We start from the raw sequence: 20,518 nt of genomic DNA on the forward strand, positions 1-20,518 counted from the left end.
ACATTTGATTTGGTTACAAATGGTGAAAAAATCATATGACAGAGTTATAATCAAGCTTCCTGTCGGTTGTTGATAAATTACTAAAAAAAAATTAATTGTATTTTGCTTGTCACAGGATTTAAGAAGACAGTTTAGTGGTGCAGTGCCTCTAAGTCAACAAGAACGATTCTCCAAAGCCATGATTAAATTAAAACAAGACAAAGAGAAGACTGAGGTAGAACTGAAAATTGTAAGTACTGGAAACGCTTTTTAAAATGGTAATTTAGTAAATTCTGATGTTTATAAGAAAAAACTAAACGCTCATTAGCGGTGAATCATTGTCAGTTTATAGCACAAATAAAATGCATGTGACCCTTGCTTATCCGCCCTTTATATTGTAGTGATGTTATTTGTTTCCTCCAGTGTCAAATTAAAATTTGTACATTCTTCAGCACACATTACATAGATTGGTGTTGACTTTGAGAAAAAACAAAAACGCAATTTTTGTATGTTGCCAGGCAAAGTACGAAAGAGAAAAAGTTGAAGACAAGCTAGCTGAGGTTGAACTTCAACACAAAGGAATTCAAGAACTCATAGAGACGATCAAAGACGGTAAAGGGGCGAGTAAAGTGGCTGAATGGCACAGTAAATTACAAGAAATGAGATTACAGGAACTCAAACAAAATAGACAAATTAATAAACTCAAAGAACATGTAAGTAAAGACAGTGAATGGGGTAATATTATTCCATTTTGTATCTGTACTCCCACTGGTGGATTTTATTACTAAGGATGGTGGATCGAAAATCATGGGTAATATAAATAGAGAATCATTGTGTAGATTTCCACAATGGAATATGGTATGAACAAATGTAAATACTAACCAACACAAAATTGGTAACAAAAATTAAAACTCATCTGCATGGGAGGGGGAAGATATAAATTAGAATTGCTCATTGTGTGAATGTATTTTAGCTTATTTATGACGAGTTCTGTTTCACTCGTTCAACATCAAAATCAACTTTTGGCCCAGTTCACAAATAAATATTCATTATTTTTATGGAAATATATATTCCTTGTCAATGTAGACATTAATGTTACTGATTTCAATTACCAGTATATGGAATGAAAATGATAAAAACTTTTTGATTCTTTGTGTTTTAGTTATTCCCAGTACATATCCAGACATTTTCTTTGCAAAGTAGTAACTGATATAGACAATACAAGTGCCTCTTATCTAGCAATGCAATGCTGACAGAGTATCCTGATCTGTTCGTAGGTCTGCCTCAGTCATCACACCGATTTACAATATAATATGTAATTTTTCTCTTAGTCTAAATACATAGAAGGAATTAATCTGAATCACGAACGCAGCATTACGAGCCTAGAGGAGGACAATGTTCGCATCGCAAAGGAATGTGAGGATAAACAGTTACTATGGGAACAAAGAGAGGTTGAGCTTGAACGTCAATTAGATGCACTGGAGAGACAACACCAAGCAATGGCTGCTGCAGCACAGAGGGTAAGTAACACTAAGCCATGTAAAGATTACTTATGATAAGTATTTATTTTGGAGGTACAAATATACTACTATGATCAGATCACTCACAAAAGTGAAACATATTAATTTATAATTTCATATTATTTCGTTTCTTAGTTTGAGGAAGCAACCGGCTCATTACCTGATCCTACTTTACCGGTCGCCAATCAATTAGAGCATGCAATACGAATGATCAAAGAACATATCAAAACTATTCTAGACAACCAGGCTGAGAACAGAGACTTGAAAAAGGTATGTGTGACACTTTCATTGAATCTCAAATTGTAGTTCACAAAATAGCTCTATCTGCATATTAGTTAGGTAATTTGCATATCAGTAATCTTTTGAAAGCCAAAGTCAACCTTCACAAAATAGTTCTATGCATTTTTTGTGCATATCAATTAGATAATTGGCATATTAACATTCTTTTGAACACCAAAGTCAACTTTTGTGACATTCATAAAATACAGTGTAGTTGTATGTACTCTTTGTGCATATTAATTAGTTAATTTGCATATCATTAGCATTAAAGCTTGTTTGTTTACAGAAAGCTTCTGAACTTGAAAAACAACTTAAAAATGTAGAGGAGAATCTCTTATCACGAGATAAGGTGATCAACGAGCTAAGATTACGTTTACCAGCAACGAGTGACCGTGACGAGTACTTCCTGGAAAAGACGTCTCAAGGAATACGCTACAGAGAAGTTGAGGAATCGTATGAAAATAAACAGGCTATGAAAATAGCACAGTCACAGCTGTCAGGCTTACAAGTAAGTGCAGAGAGTGAAGGTAAAAGCCACTATTATATAATTTTTTAGGTATTTTCTATTATTGTTCATGATCTGTTCATCTGCTGTGAAATCTTCATTGCTGCAATATTTGAAATTTTTCTCGAGTCACGAAATTCATGGAACATTTGTTTCCTGCAAAGTAGTATCCTAATGGTTTTCAATAATTTTATGTTTACAGGAAAGACTCCAAGCCAAAGAGGAAGGTTTACAGAAGTACATTAGGTTACTGGAACAAGCAAGACAAGTAAGGAAATATTAACTCTGATTTAAAACTTGCATTACAATCTTGAAAATGCCGTCATATCTACATATCTTTCATCTATGATATGGCATTTATTAAAAGGTCAAAGTTTAAACAGAGCGTGTTGGAATTTAATGAAAACAAACTTTTTTTAACATTTGTATACATCACATGGGATATGCATTGACAGGACAACTGTGGCGCTTCAGTATTTATACGAATCGCAATTTTTACCATCTCGGCAGTTATTGTTTTGTTAATTGACCTAGTCGGAACCGAATACGCTAAAATGTAATGATTTTGTTAATGTTGCAGGAGCTGACTGACGAGAGAAAGCTGCATAATGATGAGATGAGACTGATGCAGAGGAAACTTGATGACGCAACAAGTCGTGCATTTATGGATTTTAAACAGAGAGCCACGGTGAGCATGCATAGTGCACACAAACCCTAACCATAATGATTCCAGATATTTGTTTGTCAATTGGTTTTTCAAATTCGATATATTACAAAATTTCTCTGCCAAGTGGGTGGTGATTGGATATTGGTGAAAAACTGAGTTCAGAAATTTTGACGATTTTTGGAAAAGGGATTTTCCTTGTTACATCATAATATTTGCATTAGTTTGACAATTCTCCTATTCTCAAATATTTTGCAAATTTTTTTGTTCCTTTTTTACCCTTTCCACCACCAGTTCTCTCATCACAAATTCACAAAATAGTCTCGTTAATATTCTGCACCTCCCTTCAGAACTCTGAGACAAAAATAGCCATTTTTTTTAGTAAAAGCAGAAAATTTACTCAAATTTTGTCAGTTGGCTCCAAAATTAGGGTTCATTGCCAGAAATATTGGAGAATATAAGAAAAAAGTGCAGACAAATTTCGGGAAATAGTCTGGTGCCGAAAAGATTAACACATTGTCTACTAAAAATAACAAAATCAATGGAGGAAAAAAAGGGCATCAGAAATGTTAATACTGCCTTTGGTGTCATTGTCAATTTTGTGTTGAATAGGAACTTGTAAATAAGCCATCACCAGGTTTGTTGACAAATAAACAACTGGCAGAGTTGGATGAGTTGAAGGACATGGTGGCTGAGCAGGACAATGCGTTGTCAACAATGAACCTGAAATTGAAAGCATCAAACACGGAAATAGCAAAATGGAAGGAAGTTGTTGAGAGAAGAAACAAAGATCATATAAATGAGAAACAGAAGTAAGGATTTAAAGATTTTCATTCATTCCCATTTATTAGTCACCTTTTATTTATCATGCATTGGCTTTTGTCTGTACATTTGTCTGTTTACTCTTTGCATAGATGAATGTACCGTAAAAACTTGATTAATTCGCGGTCCCTATTAATTCGTGCACCCATTTTATTTTCGAACGCTAATTTTTAAATGTATCCTTTTAATTCGTGGCGTTCAAAAATCATGTTTAAAATTGTATCCTTCGCGGGCCAGAATAAAGTGGATAGTTCAGAATATATTGCATGAAGACATTAAAAATATACTTTTTGTTTGAGTTTTTTATGTTATCAGTACTTGGTGTAGCCATGGTGTAGCCGCAATCGCGGACAATCTCCGTCATCACAGCCTTTCAGTTAGCACAGATCACTAGATTTGACCTGAAAAAAATCACTTCCCCACGACACTACAGATGTTGGGCAAGATTATTACTTAGTCGATAAATATCCATCGGTCAGCAAATCGATTGCGAATTTCCATGATGGAAAGCTTAGTACAGGGCTTTTCGTAGCTGGTCCACAGGGTTGCATCGACGTAACCTATGGTGCGTAAATTGACGTTTTTGATTGGTCGGGCGATTGACCTCGTGTCACATTTTCATTGTACCAGATTCGGTTAAGCGGTCATGTACGTTCTATGAATTTTTTGTCCAAAAAAGACGTTTCCTTTCGTTTAACCCCAGTTAACTCTTCCCGTTCATGGTATTTGTGAGAGTTGAAAGATTTTTTGAACAAATGACAAGTAACTATATTGATTTGCGTCAAGCTGGGTGACCCGAATTTAAATATCAGTGCATGAACTCTGGAGGTCATTGCCCAATGCCGCACGTAATTCAAACGCGTGGTTATCAGAGTTCAGTCAAAATGTATGTGAATAATGCAATCGAAGTGCGCTGCCCAGAGTTTATTATATTATAATAGTAAACTTTATTAAGGTAGCGAGACTATTATTTGTGTTGAAAATTACGATTTTCACATTTATTTATTAATTGATGAAATGCACTATAAACTTTCATGTGATAAAGTCAACATAACATAGAATGTCATGTAAGTTGGTTAAAATGTAGATTTTCTGAAGGGAAGCAAGGCAGCCTCAGTAGTGTTTTCCAAAATCAATAACACAGGTTTAATCTGTGTGCCTATAAGTTTCAAAGATAAACTCAAGACAAAGCAATGTTAGGATGTGTTATCAGTAGCTATCTGACACACAATGAGTGTTTCCAAACATTTTAGTGGTTTGTCTCCGCCCCTGTTTGTTTCACAGATTAGTCATTTGCATATGAATGTGTCAGACACAAGGTCACACAGCCACTGAAAAAAAAAATTCATTGATTTTGGTGTTTTCATCTGCCGAATTTATCCAATTATAGCTATCCCATTCCTTTATTTTTTTGGTTTCCAATAGCCTTACACATTTGGATGTCCCTACACATGTTAAAGCAGACCTTGATGGGAAAACAAATTGATTGTGCCGATAAACAAGCTTGAAAATCTTTGCTGTTACTTCATGGACGTTTTCTAGGAGTTTATGTTTTTCAAAATACAAGGTCTTTAACAAAAAATAACGTATACTTATTGTCATCGGATTAACACCAAATTTTCACAGCTTTAAGGTGACAGTGAGAGGAACTTGAATGTGTCCAGACAAACTATTTCATCGATTATTTACCAACGAGTTGTGGTTTGAGTAGGGGGCAATGCGACTAAAACAGTAATTGAAATTCAGCACACTATTTTTTAAAACGCGTTGCTTGCATAAAACTGACCAGACACATTCAATTTACCAGACTATTGAACAACTAGGAAAAGTGAAAAAAATACTTCTTATCGCCAGCATAAATGCGTAATTATTTTTTTTACAGAAAAAGTAATTTTTCACCTTTGATTGAGTAACGGGTCATAGAATGCAGATACGGGCATGGCAAACACACCCTTGCAAAGCTTGAAGTCTGGCGATTCTAAAAATATATACTTTCCTGGGTCTATTTGTAGTCATTTGGTCACAATTAGAAGATGAAAACAAGTAAGCAAATAATAGTCCCGCTACCTTAATTTGACGTATGATATGTTTATGTTTGTGTAATTATTACGAATGCAACGCATTATCAAGTCGGTGATATTGAAATATTCACAGACCCAATACCCTGGGTCAGTGCCCTAACAATAGTAAAAAAAAATAATTATCATAGCATGAAAGCAATACATTACGAAGTTGAAATATTCAGAGCCGGTACAATATTGTAATCAAGTTTGTGTAATTAGAAAAGCAGTGCACTAAGTAAACGATGTTGATATATTCAAAGCCAGTACAGAGTTGGATACAGTACTGTCGGATATAATAACAATTTTACTAGATTGACGCACAGGGCACGAAAGAAAAAGGTTGCTAAGGTAACGCGCCAGTTCAGTGCGTGACTTGATGTCAGCATGGGCGTGCAGCAAGTTTCGCAAAGAAGTACTTGAAGTTCAATAGCACCCCAAAATGATGTCGCTGATCACTCAGTTGTCGCAGCGTGTGTTGTGTCATGTCCATGATGCACCTCGTTTCGACTTTGGCTTGCTTTTCCTTTTTAGTGCATGTTCTTATTCACGTAAAATGCGACCTCTCACCAATGTATTAAAACACTTTGAATTTATACTTTGCATGATTATTTTTGGTCAACGCGAAACATTATTTTTTCTAAACATTTTCTGAGACCATTTTTATCAACGCAGGGTTATTTTTCCAGACAAGATGGGCTTCGTAATATCTGCCATAACATCGCCCGGGCGATCTTTTGGTCCACATTTTTCTAAAAAAAAATCGAATTCTCCATAAGCGAGCCCAGAGCGGGGTATCAGCCGAATCCGGTAGATGGAAGTGCTTGACAAAAAAAAAACAATCATGTAAGCAATAAACACATGGCTACAAAAATGCAATCAACGGGGCAGAAGACCACCTTATCCAAAGCAACACTGAAATAGCAGAAATTGACCTGTCGAAGAATTAATAATTTGTGTCTGACGGTACTGCCTGTGGCAGTGCAGCCAGACGGCTACTTTGTAGCCACGTGTTCATTGTTTGTTTGTGTACAGAGTGACCTTTGCCATTTCACTGTTCCATTTCAAGTGTAACATGGTGCGTGGTCCTTGACGCAGTGCTTGTTCTCTGCCCGACTATGCCATGAATGTCGCTAGCCACTAGTCTCAGAGGCACTAAAACAACATCCTGTCATCGTGTTCATCGGAAAACAAAACAAATCTCTAATAAATTTATGAAAACAGCTCCTTTTTGAATCGATCTAAAAGTACTCTTTTAATTCGCGCACCAAAAACCAACAATTTCCATTTTTACGCTATTAATTCACGCATTTGAAAAAATAATTATTTTTACTACCGCGAATTAATCGAGTTTTTATGGTAAACATCATTTTGTTTAACAATCTGATCAAATATGGCTGCCTGATGGCCAGTAAAACTCTGTACAATTGTATTCTCACTGACAAAGGGTAGACATCATTCATAATAGCTTGGATTTCAAGTTTTATAGTTCAGTTCCTTGTTCTGTGTAAAGAATAAACCTACATCTTCCTTAGATACACCCCTAGACAATGACGATGTCTTTTTACTTCCTAGATTAACCAAAGAAAAAGAAGCCATTATCAAAATAATGAATGGTAATCTTGAGGAGCAGAAAAATATAGTGCAAGAAAAACAAAAAGAAGTATGTACCTATTTAATGTAATATTCAGACTGCACTCTCAGATTTTATGATTTCAAATCTCTAATTTTCTAGTGAATATTTTTGTCATTGGTAAAAAATGCTGTGTTCAACAGTCTAACTATACAGCCAATATGCTGCTTGTTGTAATTATTTGTAAAATGTAATATTTTCGACTTCTTCTTGAAAACTGCAGGTCGGATTGCTTTCATATTTTGTATTTGACTTTCATGTCTGTTTATAACTTGCCTTCTCGTCAACTTTACGAAGAGAATTATGCTTAAATTTTGACAAACTAGTAAACTATAAGAAAAATATTGAAATCATAATATACAAATATTAATAATTGTATGCGACATAAATATTTATTACTCAATGCATTTTGAATATTGAAAAGAAAAGTTTCATGGAGCACTCTGACCATGACCATTGAGTGTAGCTGAAATCCTTCCTCTCATATCCTCGGGGGCGGAGCTACGTCACGGACGTTCTACCTTGCTAAGACGCGCACCACTGTACCACGTATTTCTATGGGCTCTGTGCGTGCTGCTGTGGAACGCCGGTGGAGCCGGTGAAAACTTGAGAAAACAACACAAACTCAACTTTGAAGTAATCCTGAACAACCGCATTCGTATATGTTACTCACTTAGGGTCAATCTTGTTACACTGTTCAAGGGGACTCTCAACAATCATCGCAAAGTACCGTTTTCTGCGAGTTTTGGGTCTTTATTTTCACCGCGAGGGTTGCCAGGCGGTAGAAAATGCCCGGATGTCCGCCCCCGAGGATACCCTAACCTGTGATTTTAAACAACTTTTCACTGTCATCCGCAGATTGATATGCTGAATACAGAGCTTACAACCCAGAAGGAAGCCAATGCAAGGGCTCCAACAACCAGTATGAAGAACCTGGTGGATCGGTTGAGAAATCAATTGGCACTGAAAGAAAAACAACACAAGGTAATGTCATCTCTAATGCTGTGACAAATCACATGCTTGTCGTATTAAAGAGGAACTCTTCAATCTCAGGGATGTCATTATGATATTCTTGGACCCAGATTGGCGCTGTGTGTGTGTGTGTGTGTGTGTGTGTGTGTGTGTGCGCGTGCGTGTGCGTGCGTGTGCGTGTGCGCGCTTTTAATCTCCAGCATAATTAAGATCACAGTCTAATCATAACTACCCAACATGCCAACAAAAATCTACAGGGGAAGTTACTGAATTCAAAAATAAATGTACGGTCAAATCTGTAAAGTATTGTTCTTCATAGACAGGTGGCCTTTATGCAGAAATTGATTAAATAATTTTTTACTGAAATAGGACAATAATTTCTCAGTTTATCGAGGCAATTTGTCAACAGATGTTTGATATTCACTTGTCTTGGTTAAACGAAAAATTTTGATTGTTTGAATTGTGTGAAACTAAAAATGCACTTGTCTTTATTGTGGCCTCTATTAACACATGCATTTAACTTAAAGCGAGTGAGTCGTAACTTGCGCATGCGTCAGTTGGCCGTAGCGTGTCATTGTTTACAAACATGCATCTACCCATGAGCCTTTGCGTTTTTAGCGTGTGTTGTTATCGTCACTTGAGACTCAATTCCCGTGCATATGCAGGTGACGACCCTCCCGCTTTAACCAATTCCAAAAGGCGGTATCTAGCCATACATGTATTAATCTGTATGTACAGGTTACTAGCTGTAAAATCTTAAATGGTACATTGTAACACAGGTGATGCGGCTTCTATTAGAGCATCTACACATACGAGAAATTGTAAATGTTTGGTTCTCAATTGGTAAAAAAGAACTGGTGTGACTTATATTAGAGATGCGGCTTCTAATACAGATTTTACGGTATACATGTAATCCTACGAGGACGGCACAAATGTGGTCACTATGGGCTAATGGTCTTTATTATAGCGATTGTTGCTGACACACGTTTGAATGTATTATTATTTCTACTACCTCAATACTCAGAATTTTTGGTGTTTCTGGGGTAGGCGGACAAGTAAATTGACTAATTTTCATTTATGGTGTGTTTGTCCTTTTTTTTTACAGTCTTTAAGCCAAGCCCTGATGCAGATTAGAGCCGACATGATACAGACAGCACAGGACAACGTCAAAGCCAATGCAGAGGAATCCCAATTACAGAATAACATACAGCGAGTGGTTGACAAGCAAACAAGGCAAATACAGGTATCATATTCAACCGACTTAACTCCCACTTTTGTATGATTTCTGTTTTTCTGGGTTTAGTTTGACTTAGTGCACACCCTTTCTGAAACACCCCAACTGTTAAACATGGTTGTTGTCTGTCATTGTTTTACCTTTCCAAACAATAAAAATACAGCACTGGTTTGTTGTGATTGCATCTTTTCCACTATTTGGGTTATTAGCTCCGCTGTCGACTTTGTCGAGCGGAGCTTATCAAATGAGTGATTGTCCGTCGTCGTCCGTGTCAATGTTTTACTTTTTCGACTTCTTCTTGAAAACTACAAGCCTGAATGCTTTGATACTTGGTGTATATGTACCTTGGGTAGACCTCTCTCAGATTTGTTCATTTCGTGATGAAATCTTCAATTCTCTAATTTTGGTGAATATTTTTGCCATTTATAGTAAAAAGTGATATTTTCAACTTCTTGTTAAAAACCGCAAGTCCAATTGCTTTGATATTACATATATAGGTACTACATGTGGACCTCTCTCAGATTTGTTCATTTTGTAATGATATCTTTAATTCTCTAATTTTGGTGAATATTTTTTGTCATTTTTAGCTCCGCTGTCGACTTTGTCGAGCGGAGCTTATCATATGAGTGATTGTCCGTCGTCGTCGTCCGTGTCAATGTTTTACTTTTTCGACTTCTTCTTGAAAACTACAAGCCTGAATGCTTTGATACTTGGTGTATATGTACCTTGGGTAGACCTCTCTTAAGTTTGTTCATTTCATGTTGATATCTTCAATTCTCTAATTTTGGTGAATATTTTTGTCATTTTTGGTAAAAAGTGATATTTTCGACTTCTTGTTAAAAAATGCAAGTGCAATTGCTTTGATATTACATATATACAATGTAGGTACTACATGTGGACCTCTCTCAGATTTGTTCATTTTGTAATGATATCTTTAATTCTCTAATTTTGGTGAATATTTTTTGTCATTTTTAGCTCCGCTGTCGACTTTGTCGAGCGGAGTTTATCATATGAGTGATTGTCCGTCGTCGTCGTCGTCCGTCGTCGTCCGTGTCAATGTTTTACTTTTTCGACTTCTTCTTGAAAACTACAAGCCTGAGTGCTTTGATACTTGGTGTATATGTACCTTGGGTAGACCTCTCTTAAGTTTGTTCATTTCATGATGATATCTTCAATTCTCTAATTTTGGTGAATATTTTTGTCATTTTTGGTAAAAAGTGATATTTTCGACTTCTTGTTAAAAAATGCAAGTGCAATTGCTTTGATATTACATATATAGGTACTACATGTGGACCTCTCTCAGATTTGTTCATTTTGTAATGATATCTTTAATTCTCTAATTTAGGTGAATATTTTTATCATTTTTTGGTAAAAAGTGATATTTTCGACTTCTTGTTAAAAACCGCAAGTCCAATTGCTTTGATACTACATATATAGGTACTACATGTGGACCTCTCTCAGATTTGTTCATTTCGTGATGATATCTTCAATTCTCTAATTTTGGTGAATATTTTTGTAATTTTTGGTAAAAAGTGATATTTTCGACTTCTTGTTAAAAACCACCAGTCCGATTGCTTTGATATTACATATATAGGTACTACATGTGGACCTCTCTCAGATTTGTTCATTTTGTGATGATGTCTTCAATTCTCTAATTTTGGTGAATATTTTTGTAATTTTTGGTAAAAAGTGATATTTTCGACTTCTTGTTAAAAACCAATAGTTCAATTGCTTTGATATTACATATTTAGATACTACATGTAGACCTTTCTCAGATTTGTTAATTTCGTGATGATATCTTCGATTCTTTAATTTTGATGAATATTTTTGTCATTTTTGGTAAAAAGTGATATTTTCGACTTCTTGTAAAAAACCAATAGTCCGATTGCTTTGATATTACATATATAGGTACTACATGTGGACCTCTCTCAGATTTGTTCATTTTGTGATGATATCTTCAATTCTCTAATTTTGGTGAATATTTTTGTAATTTTTGGTAAAAAGTGATATTTTTGAATTCTTGTTAAAAACCAATAGTTCAATTGCTTTGATATTACATATTTAGATACTACATGTAGACCTTTCTCAGATTTGTTCATTTCGTGATGATATCTTCGATTCTTTAATTTTGATGAATATTTTTGTCATTTTTGGTAAAAAGTGATATTTTCGACTTCTTGTAAAAAACCAATAGTCCGATTGCTTTGATATTACATATATAGGTACTACATGTGGACCTCTCTCAGATTTGTTCATTTTGTGATGATATCTTCAATTCTCTAATTTTGGTGAATATTTTTGTAATTTTTGGTAAAAAGTGATATTTTTGACTTCTTGTTAAAAACCAAAAGTTCAATTGCTTTGATATTACACATATAGATACTACATGTAGACCTTTCTCAGATTTGTTCATTTCGTGATGATATCTTCAATTCTCTAATTTTGGTGAATATTTTGGTCATTTTTGATAGAAAGTGATATTTTCGACTTCTTGTTAAAAACTTTGATACTATACATATTGTTCATTTTCTAATGATGTCTTCAGTTCTTTAATTGAAATGTGCATTGCTAACAGCGGAGCTATCTCAGCCGATAGGCTGCTTGTTGGTAAAAAGTGATATTTTCGACTTCTTGTTGAAAACCGCAAGTCCAATTGCTTTGATATTACATATATAGGTACTACATGTGGACCTCTCTCAGATTTGTTCATTTTGTAATGATATCTTTAATTCTCTAATTTTGGTGAATATTTTTGTTATTTTTGGTAAAAAGTGATATTTTCGACTTCTTGTTGAAAACCGCAAGTCCAATTGCTTTGATATTACATATATAGGTACTACATGTGAACCTCTCTCAGATTTGTTCATTTTCTGATGATGTCTTCAGTTCTTTAATTGCCATGTGCATTGCTAACAGCGGAGCTATCTCAGCCGATAGGCTGCTTGTTTTATATAGTTTATATAAACCTGATACATTCTATCCTATTTTTTTACCATAACCTGTATATAGTAGGAAATAACGTTTATTGGTCCAAAATTTACAATGAATTTAACTAAAGTTCAATTATATGTATGCTTTCTAGCCTTTCATAACAAACTTGCACAATCCTCTGCCTTGTACAGGACGAACTAGAAGATGCAAAGGCGAGAGCTGAAAAATCGCGCAAAGATCTGAAAAAACAGAAGTTAAAGGAAGAGTCCCTAGCTGCAGAGATAACTGAAATCAAAGAGGTTTGAAGATTTTTTTTTTTTTGATTGTTCCCTGAAGTCACACAAGTTCCTCCTGATTTTGTTTTGTTCTGTTGCTAATTGCTAGTGCACATATTAGTCTCCAAACCAAATACTACATACTGTAAAATACTTTATTTTAGCTGGAATAAATTTTCGCTGAAAAGACTTTTTGGGTGTTTTTGTATGGAATTTATTTTCACTGATTTTTGACAAGTTGAATATAAAATATAGGAAAAAGGGTATATTCGCTGGATTTTATTTTCACTGAATCCTCCCTTTAGCGAAAATTTATTCAAGAGAAAATAAAGTATTTTACAGTAGCAGACTGTGCTCTGATTTATACAGCTGAATACAGCTTTATGAATTAAACTGACATTCTTCCTGAAGTGAGACAAAAAAGTTAACCACTATACCATTACAGAGGTTTGAAAATTAAAGTGTAGTGTTATATTTTCAAACCTCATCACAACATTGATTTGATACGATCATTGAGAACACGATCATCACGAAAGCCACTATTTTACTTCACGTAAGACATCCATTGCCACTACCAAATTTGTCAATGTTTGTTTCAAATAAGCATTATGTTTATAATTATTTCTTGATTTGGACAAACAAATATGTAAATAAAAATTGTCATAGCAACAGATCTATTTCTAAATTTTGTTGAGGAATTAACTTGCTTGTTATCATTTATCACTGAAAAACCCCGACCAAGTAACACAGTTCACAACGATACTCATTCTTGATACGCTAAACAATCTTCTATGATTTTGTTTGCTTCATTTTTAGTAATGTTGTGTAATTGTGATAAACTTTACTAACTAAAACAATTACCAATTAACAATTTATATGTAAATTTTTTTTAATCGTTTAAAATATATAGGAACTTGAAAAGAAGGACACAGCGGTGCAGAGATTAAAACTAGAAAAGAAGAAGATGGAGAAAGAAATTGAGGACTTAGAGAAGACAAACGATCGGCTGGCTGCCAAGAATCAGGTAACAACCCTCACTGTTGATGACCAGTTTTGTAAATTATATTTTTACAAAAGATTTTTACATGAGTGTGTGCAATCTTTTGTGGTATATTCAGCTTGATTTTATTGTACCCTAAGTAGGTTTTTTGAGCTAAGACAAAAAAAAAATCTTGTGTTTCCACTAACAGGATAAAAAAATATTAGGTTTGTATTATATTCGATTGTAATCTGAAATCATATTATATGTTGTGATGACAGAGAGTTCTGGATGCAGATGCAAAACAAGCCGAGATCGAAGAGCTGAGCCGAAAAGTAAAAATCCTTGAAAACCGACTGAAGGATGAGAAACAGAGAAAAACAGGAATGGGAACATTGTCACAGACAATGAAGAAAGAGGAGGTATGGAATAAGTTGTTTATATCACCTGTCTCTAAAATGCATGTACATGTACATAGTTTTTGGATTATGAACCACTGAATTACATTACAAGTTCCTTTAACTCACTGCCAAGTGTTAAAGTTCCTTTAACTCACTGCCAATGATACAAGTCCCTTTAACTCACTGCCCAGTGATACAAGTTCCTTTAACTCATTGCCAAATGATACAAGTTCCTTTAACTCATTGCGGAGTGATACAAGTTCCTATAACTCACTGCAAAGTGAAATGCAGTATAGTTTTTGGTAACACAAAATGTGATCAGACTCGCTGAAAGTTAATTTTTCGAAATTACAGTAGTGTACAGTTAATACAATATAAATAAATCACATTTTCTACAATGGTTGTGTGCATTGCTTGCAGTCTGCTGTGGAAGTTGCTAAGTGGGAAGAAAGCAAAAAATGGGAGAAGAGGGTAGAGAGTCTGAGAAGCAGAATAAAAGAAAAGGACAAAGAAATCGAACAGCTGCAGAAGCAAAACCAAATGATGAAAGATGCCCTATCAAGGTAAAATAAGAATGGCCACTAGAGGGCAGTGTGTCATGAATTGTGACTAGAGAGTGCTATTTGGTTGATGAATTTTGACAAGATTAGATTTAGAATAAAAATTTGACACTAAAAATAATTCGACATGATTCTGAGAATGGGCTTGAAATAGTTCACAAAAGGGGAACTCTCAGCTCTACAAAGTGTTAGAATTGGTTGGTGAGGGTCTTATCCCGCAGAACCTATGAGGGCATTATATGTTGTATTAATGACCACTAGATCATTATTGGTCACTAGAGGGCATTATATGTTGTATTAATGACCACTAGATCATTATTGGTCACTAGAGGGCATTATATGTTGTATTAATGACCACTAGATCATTAATGGTCACTAGAGGGCATTATTTGAATAATAACACATGTTTGTGAGGGTAATACAGTAAAACCTGTCAAAACCGACCCCTGGATAAACCGACCTACTGTCAGAACCGACCGATTTATGTAGTCCCGAAATTTCTCCATAGACGCCTATGTTAAAACAACCTGTGAAATCCGACCACTGTCTACTCCGAACACCGACCGCATTGATCGGCCCCAAGTCCAATATTCACACTGAATACATCGACCATCCGACCAGTTGCACCACGTCCGCTGTCTAGTAATCCGGTCTGCCCGACCTAAAAAGTGTGCATTGTGTTGAATTTACCGTGAACGTCACAGAAACAATATCAAATCTCACACTACAAGTAACGTCCCGTGTAAAACAATAGCAACTGATTAAGTTTTTCACACCACACTCCATCGCATCTCGTGATGTCTGGACAGTGTAATGACCCCGGATATAAACAAATGATCGGGGTCATCAACTTCAATTGCGGTGAAGCACACTGCATTATCACTTCTTCAACGATCAAAACATTGAGTTTTCTTCTTTCCATAACGATTCTGATCGACAATTTTGTGCTTTCGAATGTTTCCGTAAAGGGGGCTTCAAGATTGAAATTTATGATGACGAAGAAGCAGACGATGACAAAGAATTCTGAAACCTTATTTAGCATGTTGCAGAGCCGCAAACACAGTGTAGCGTTGTAGAATACCTCGACTTTGATGAACGTATACTGACTGAAGCAATGTATGACGGCGAGTGGGAGCAACAGATTGTTGAGAATTTTATTGCAGACAAAGAAAACCATGAATCTACAGACAACGATGACAACGACAGTCAAATTATTGACCCCCACGATGACCGTGACTTGACGCATGGCGATGTGCTAGACATGTTGACAAGATTACAAAACTTCGCAATAAACAAAGACTCCAGCTACTTGACAGATATCCAAAATTTCATAATTCGAACGAACAAAATCGTTGAAAAAAGATGTTCTTTAAAGCAGTGAAAACTTGATGATTTTTTTACATCGTAATTTGATTCATTGACTTAACTTACATGTAGCTCACGTGAACTTACGTTGTGATGTCATTCAAAATGGACGCCTTCAGTTACGATACGCGATACTTACCCGGTCTGTTCCAACAGTTATTTTAATGTTTATTGATTTCATGTACATACCATAATATTCTTGTCTTGTTTGGTAAATTATTTTATTGAAACAATACAATAAATGTAAATACATGTACAATCACCGGAGGCAAACTCCGGTGTCTTTCATTTGTCCCGTGTTTACAGCACATGTAATTGTTGTTTCAATCGAAGTTATGCCCACCCTGAATAAACCGACTCCCTCTGAAAACCGACCATAGATCCCAGTCCCAGTCATGGTCGGTTTTGACAGGTTTTACTGTATCACGTTTTGTTGCCTGCCCAATGGGATGGTGGTCATGACCATAATATTGATGCCAGAGCCGAAGGTGAGGGCCAGAGGGCAGACAACAAATCGTGATATTGCCTGAATGACCGTGTGTTATTTATTTCTCAAATGCAAGTTATTGAGCCACTTGCCGGATAGAAATGTCAGAGTGCCGTAGAAGTGTTGAAATTACTTTCTCACGAATGTACTACACCTTCTATTCAGAAGTCACACAGCTTAGATTGTTTTCGGTTAGCATCGACATGGAACTTGAATGCGTAGAAATGCTCACAGCGTAGAACGTGCCGCAGCGATCTCGGTTGCGAGTTTTCAGCGGCGGCTTTGACATACATTTTTGTTTCATATAGAATACCCTAAACATCAAAACAGAGCATCTTACTCAATATCCATTCACGTTCGCTGTCTATTTCGATGGCTAAAGTTCCTTCAAAACCTTGAAAGCAGCCCCGAAAGCAACAACGACCGGGGAAGCACCAGTGCAGCAACAATTTGTTATGCGCAGTATCGTTGCGCAGTAGTTTCAGTGGACGTCACTGTGATCCATGTGATATACCTGTGTATTATCCACTTGGCGAGCAATATACCATGTAATATCCATTTTTATTCAATGTCATGTGACAGAGTTTCAACCAATCATAGCAGGTGTAACAGCAGTGAAATGTGATGAATGGTTCTATTAATGACCACTAGATCATTATTGGTCACTAGAGGGCATTATATAGCTGATATGACTCCCATAACGAATACAATGCATATAAAATACACCACCCTTTAATGAAGCAGTCGCATTTTAGAAAATTAATAATACTTATAATAAAATTCAACTGATTTAAACTATAAATTTCTTTCTTTTGTACATAATGTAACAGAGCTGACAGAGATAAAATCTCCTTACATCATAAACTAAAGAAGACTGGCGCTGCTGAACCTTTGTTATCTAAGACAACAGACATGTCAATGTTATCTGCTAGACCATCAGATTCAAAGATTCAAGATTTACAACGCAAGAATTATGAACTGGAAGATGAGGTACATGTACATTTTGTTGACAAAATATTAAATCAAGTTTGAATCACACTTTTTGAATATATGTAAAATAAAATGTTGTTTTTCTGCTAGAAAATATATGTATATTAAAATGGTGTTTTTTTGCTAGAAAATATGAAATATTTTATTAAAATAGCCTGGCTTACCTGCTGTGACCTTTTCACATAGTTAATAGAGTGTGCTGGAGATTTGTATTCGTTGAACAAACAAACATTTACTGTGTATCTCAGCTCTGAGTTTATACTGTTTACAAATCTAACATAATTTAGTAGGTCCTCTTAACTTCATATTCTGCAAGTGATTTCACATTGGGCCATTCCAGTTTATATCTGCACCCCCCCCCCCCTGTTGATGTGGTCGGATTTCCATTACTGTATGGTGATTGGTGATTTGGAAATAAAACTTTGTATGAATTATACACCCATGGAAATTATACCCTGTATGAAGTATACACACAAGCTCATCAACAGGGGGGTGCAGATATAAAATGGAATGGCCCATTACCCTTCCACAAACTGTTAATTTGATGTTGTATATACCTTTTCACCACCAGACTTTCTCGCCCAAATTTGTCTGCACTTTTTTCTTGTATTCTTCAATATTCTTAGAAATGAATCCTAATTTTGGAGCCCAACAGACAAAATTTGAGTCAGTTTTCAGTTTTTACTTGAAAAATGCTTCATTTTTGTCTCAATCTTCTGAAGGAAAGTGCAAACTATAAATGGAACTATTTTGTGAATTTGTTATGAAAAGATGAAACTGGTGGTGAAAAGGATTATACCATATTTGTAAGGGGATGATACCTAACAGATTTACAATGTTGGAAATAACTTTAATTCTGTGCTTCATTTATCTATTATATAATATAAACAAAGAAATGCAAATATTCAAACCATCCATGTGGTCCAACACCAAAAAAGGTGACCTTCCCCTACCCATGGTGAGCATGCCACAGACTCGGGGAGTCAACTGGCCTCGACTCTTTAATTAATGGACTCTACCACTTTGTGGGGGTGTGAGCTAAGTTCTGCAGGTGTTCAGTTGCGTTTGATATATTGAATGAAACTGTGATGTCAGAGCATGATGTCATCGGGCAATGTGATGTCACAAAGTCAGAATATCACAAGATTTAACCCCACAAATTAAAATAGTTTTGTTTCTTAATTTTACAGATTTCATCATTGAAGCGACAATTGGCAATGAGCAGAGATGCTGCCTTTGAAGATGTTCAAACCAGAAACAGATTACTCAGTGAAAAACTGCAAGTTATTGAAAAGGAATTTGCTAGGCGGACACAAGATGTAAGTCTGTTTAATCCGCCTTCTGGTGCCAGTACTTTGCAATTATTTTATGAATGGTTATAGAAGGCACATGGTAATGCCTTCACATTTAGTAATGTATGCACTAATTGGTTATCGAATCCTGTCAGGAGAGCTGTCAGAACAAGAAATGGATGGAATGATGTAGTTGGATGCAGACATCCCTTCCGCATGTATATTAAAAGCAATTGGCACTTCTATCTGCATTAGATTGGACAAAGACTTGTATTTATTGTAAATCAGGAGTCAATATTATAATTTCACAAAGTCTCAATTTTACCACAGCCTTCAGGTTCTGGAGGATACAACGAGTTCCGAGACAGAGAACAGGAATTGCAGAAACAGATCCTAAAGCTATCGGAGGAAAACATTGAGATGAAATTTGATGCAGAACAGATGAGGCGTGACGTGCCAAGATTGCGCGATCGAGTCGAAGATCTGGAAGGATATGTGAAGGCATTGAAATCTGATTTGGAAAAAGAACGAGACTTGAATCGAAGTTCTAGTAGCAGTCTGCGAAAGGTACATAATTAACCAATCTCAAATGGTTCTTACACAAAGCTAAAATTATAGTGATCTCGTTTACTCTAAATTAGTAGTTTTAGAGTCGGTTCATCCAGAGAACCTGGCACTCAGTTATCAATCTTGTATATCATTTTGGTATCAGAGATTTTGCTTAATACATTGCATTATCTATTGACGGAAAAAATGGGACATGTGCTCCCCAGTTGAAGATACAGCATCAAACACATAACCATGGACATCCACTCTTTACTCCATTTAAACCTAAGTAACACTGCGAGCAATAAACATATCTATATATGTAGTTCATAGGATTCTTCCCACAATTCAGTTGCAAAACAGGAATTTTTCAAAAGATCTGAAACAATTAATGGAAGTCCTTTAGGCTCATGCATTTTACTGTTAGGAATTATTGTGATTTCATCATTTGAGGATTTTCATGAGGACTGCATGTTTAAAAATCACTCATCTATTTTCACTACTGTAAAATGTGAATTCCATGAATTAAAACAGTTTTGGTATATTGTGACCATTAAATTTTACAGTCACTTGGCAGCAGTGGTAAAACTGCAGGTGAGCTTGAGAGGACTATAGGGTTGATGAAGAAAGTTGTAGAAAAAGTACAGTCTGAGAACGAAGAATTAAAACGAGCTCCTGGCGTCTTGTATCAAACCAAGGTCAAAGAACTGCAAGATGATAATAGATTACTAAAGGTAAGAACTAGCACAGCCTTTGTAAACTATAGAATGGTTTATCCTCTTAAGCTGCGTTGTGTTCACTAATCTGGCATATACTGATTCAGATGATAGAGGGCGGTAGCAGAATAGATGCATTTGATAGAGGGTGCTAGCAGAATAGCTGCACCTGATAGAGGGCGCTAGCAGAATAGCTGCTCATGAAAGAGGGCGGTAGCAGAATAGCTGGGCACAATATAGAGGGTGCTAGAAGAATAGCTGCACCTGATAGAGGGCGCTAGAAGAATAGCTGCACCTGATAGAGGGCG

The 20,518-nt window shown here is 35.7% G+C and overlaps 1 protein-coding gene across 2 annotated transcripts in view; it reads left to right on the plus strand.

The window, feature by feature from the left end:
• Positions 1 to 20,518, plus strand: part of LOC100378815 (centrosomal protein of 290 kDa-like) — a 55,448-nt gene that overhangs the window by 26,762 nt on the left and 8,168 nt on the right. The window contains exons 28-46 of one of the 2 annotated variants that reach the window (XM_006816111.3): positions 116 to 229; positions 498 to 692; positions 1,311 to 1,499; positions 1,635 to 1,769; positions 2,065 to 2,286; positions 2,486 to 2,551; positions 2,864 to 2,971; positions 3,560 to 3,759; positions 7,405 to 7,492; positions 8,321 to 8,446; positions 9,540 to 9,677; positions 12,791 to 12,898; positions 13,785 to 13,898; positions 14,135 to 14,275; positions 14,675 to 14,817; positions 17,497 to 17,656; positions 18,847 to 18,975; positions 19,279 to 19,515; positions 20,061 to 20,228. In XM_006816111.3, the coding sequence (XP_006816174.3) occupies positions 116 to 229; positions 498 to 692; positions 1,311 to 1,499; positions 1,635 to 1,769; positions 2,065 to 2,286; positions 2,486 to 2,551; positions 2,864 to 2,971; positions 3,560 to 3,759; positions 7,405 to 7,492; positions 8,321 to 8,446; positions 9,540 to 9,677; positions 12,791 to 12,898; positions 13,785 to 13,898; positions 14,135 to 14,275; positions 14,675 to 14,817; positions 17,497 to 17,656; positions 18,847 to 18,975; positions 19,279 to 19,515; positions 20,061 to 20,228 (2,781 nt within the window). Of the gene's footprint in view, positions 1 to 115; positions 230 to 497; positions 693 to 1,310; positions 1,500 to 1,634; positions 1,770 to 2,064; positions 2,287 to 2,485; positions 2,552 to 2,863; positions 2,972 to 3,559; positions 3,760 to 7,404; positions 7,493 to 8,320; positions 8,447 to 9,539; positions 9,678 to 12,790; positions 12,899 to 13,784; positions 13,899 to 14,134; positions 14,276 to 14,674; positions 14,818 to 17,496; positions 17,657 to 18,846; positions 18,976 to 19,261; positions 19,516 to 20,060; positions 20,229 to 20,518 lie in introns of those variants that run through there. The other variant, XM_085506515.1, reaches the window with a different exon arrangement.

This window comes from Saccoglossus kowalevskii, chromosome 12 (genome assembly GCF_978046115.1).
Source record: "Saccoglossus kowalevskii chromosome 12, keSacKowa6.1, whole genome shotgun sequence".
In the NCBI taxonomy this organism is placed as follows: domain Eukaryota; kingdom Metazoa; phylum Hemichordata; class Enteropneusta; family Harrimaniidae; genus Saccoglossus; species Saccoglossus kowalevskii.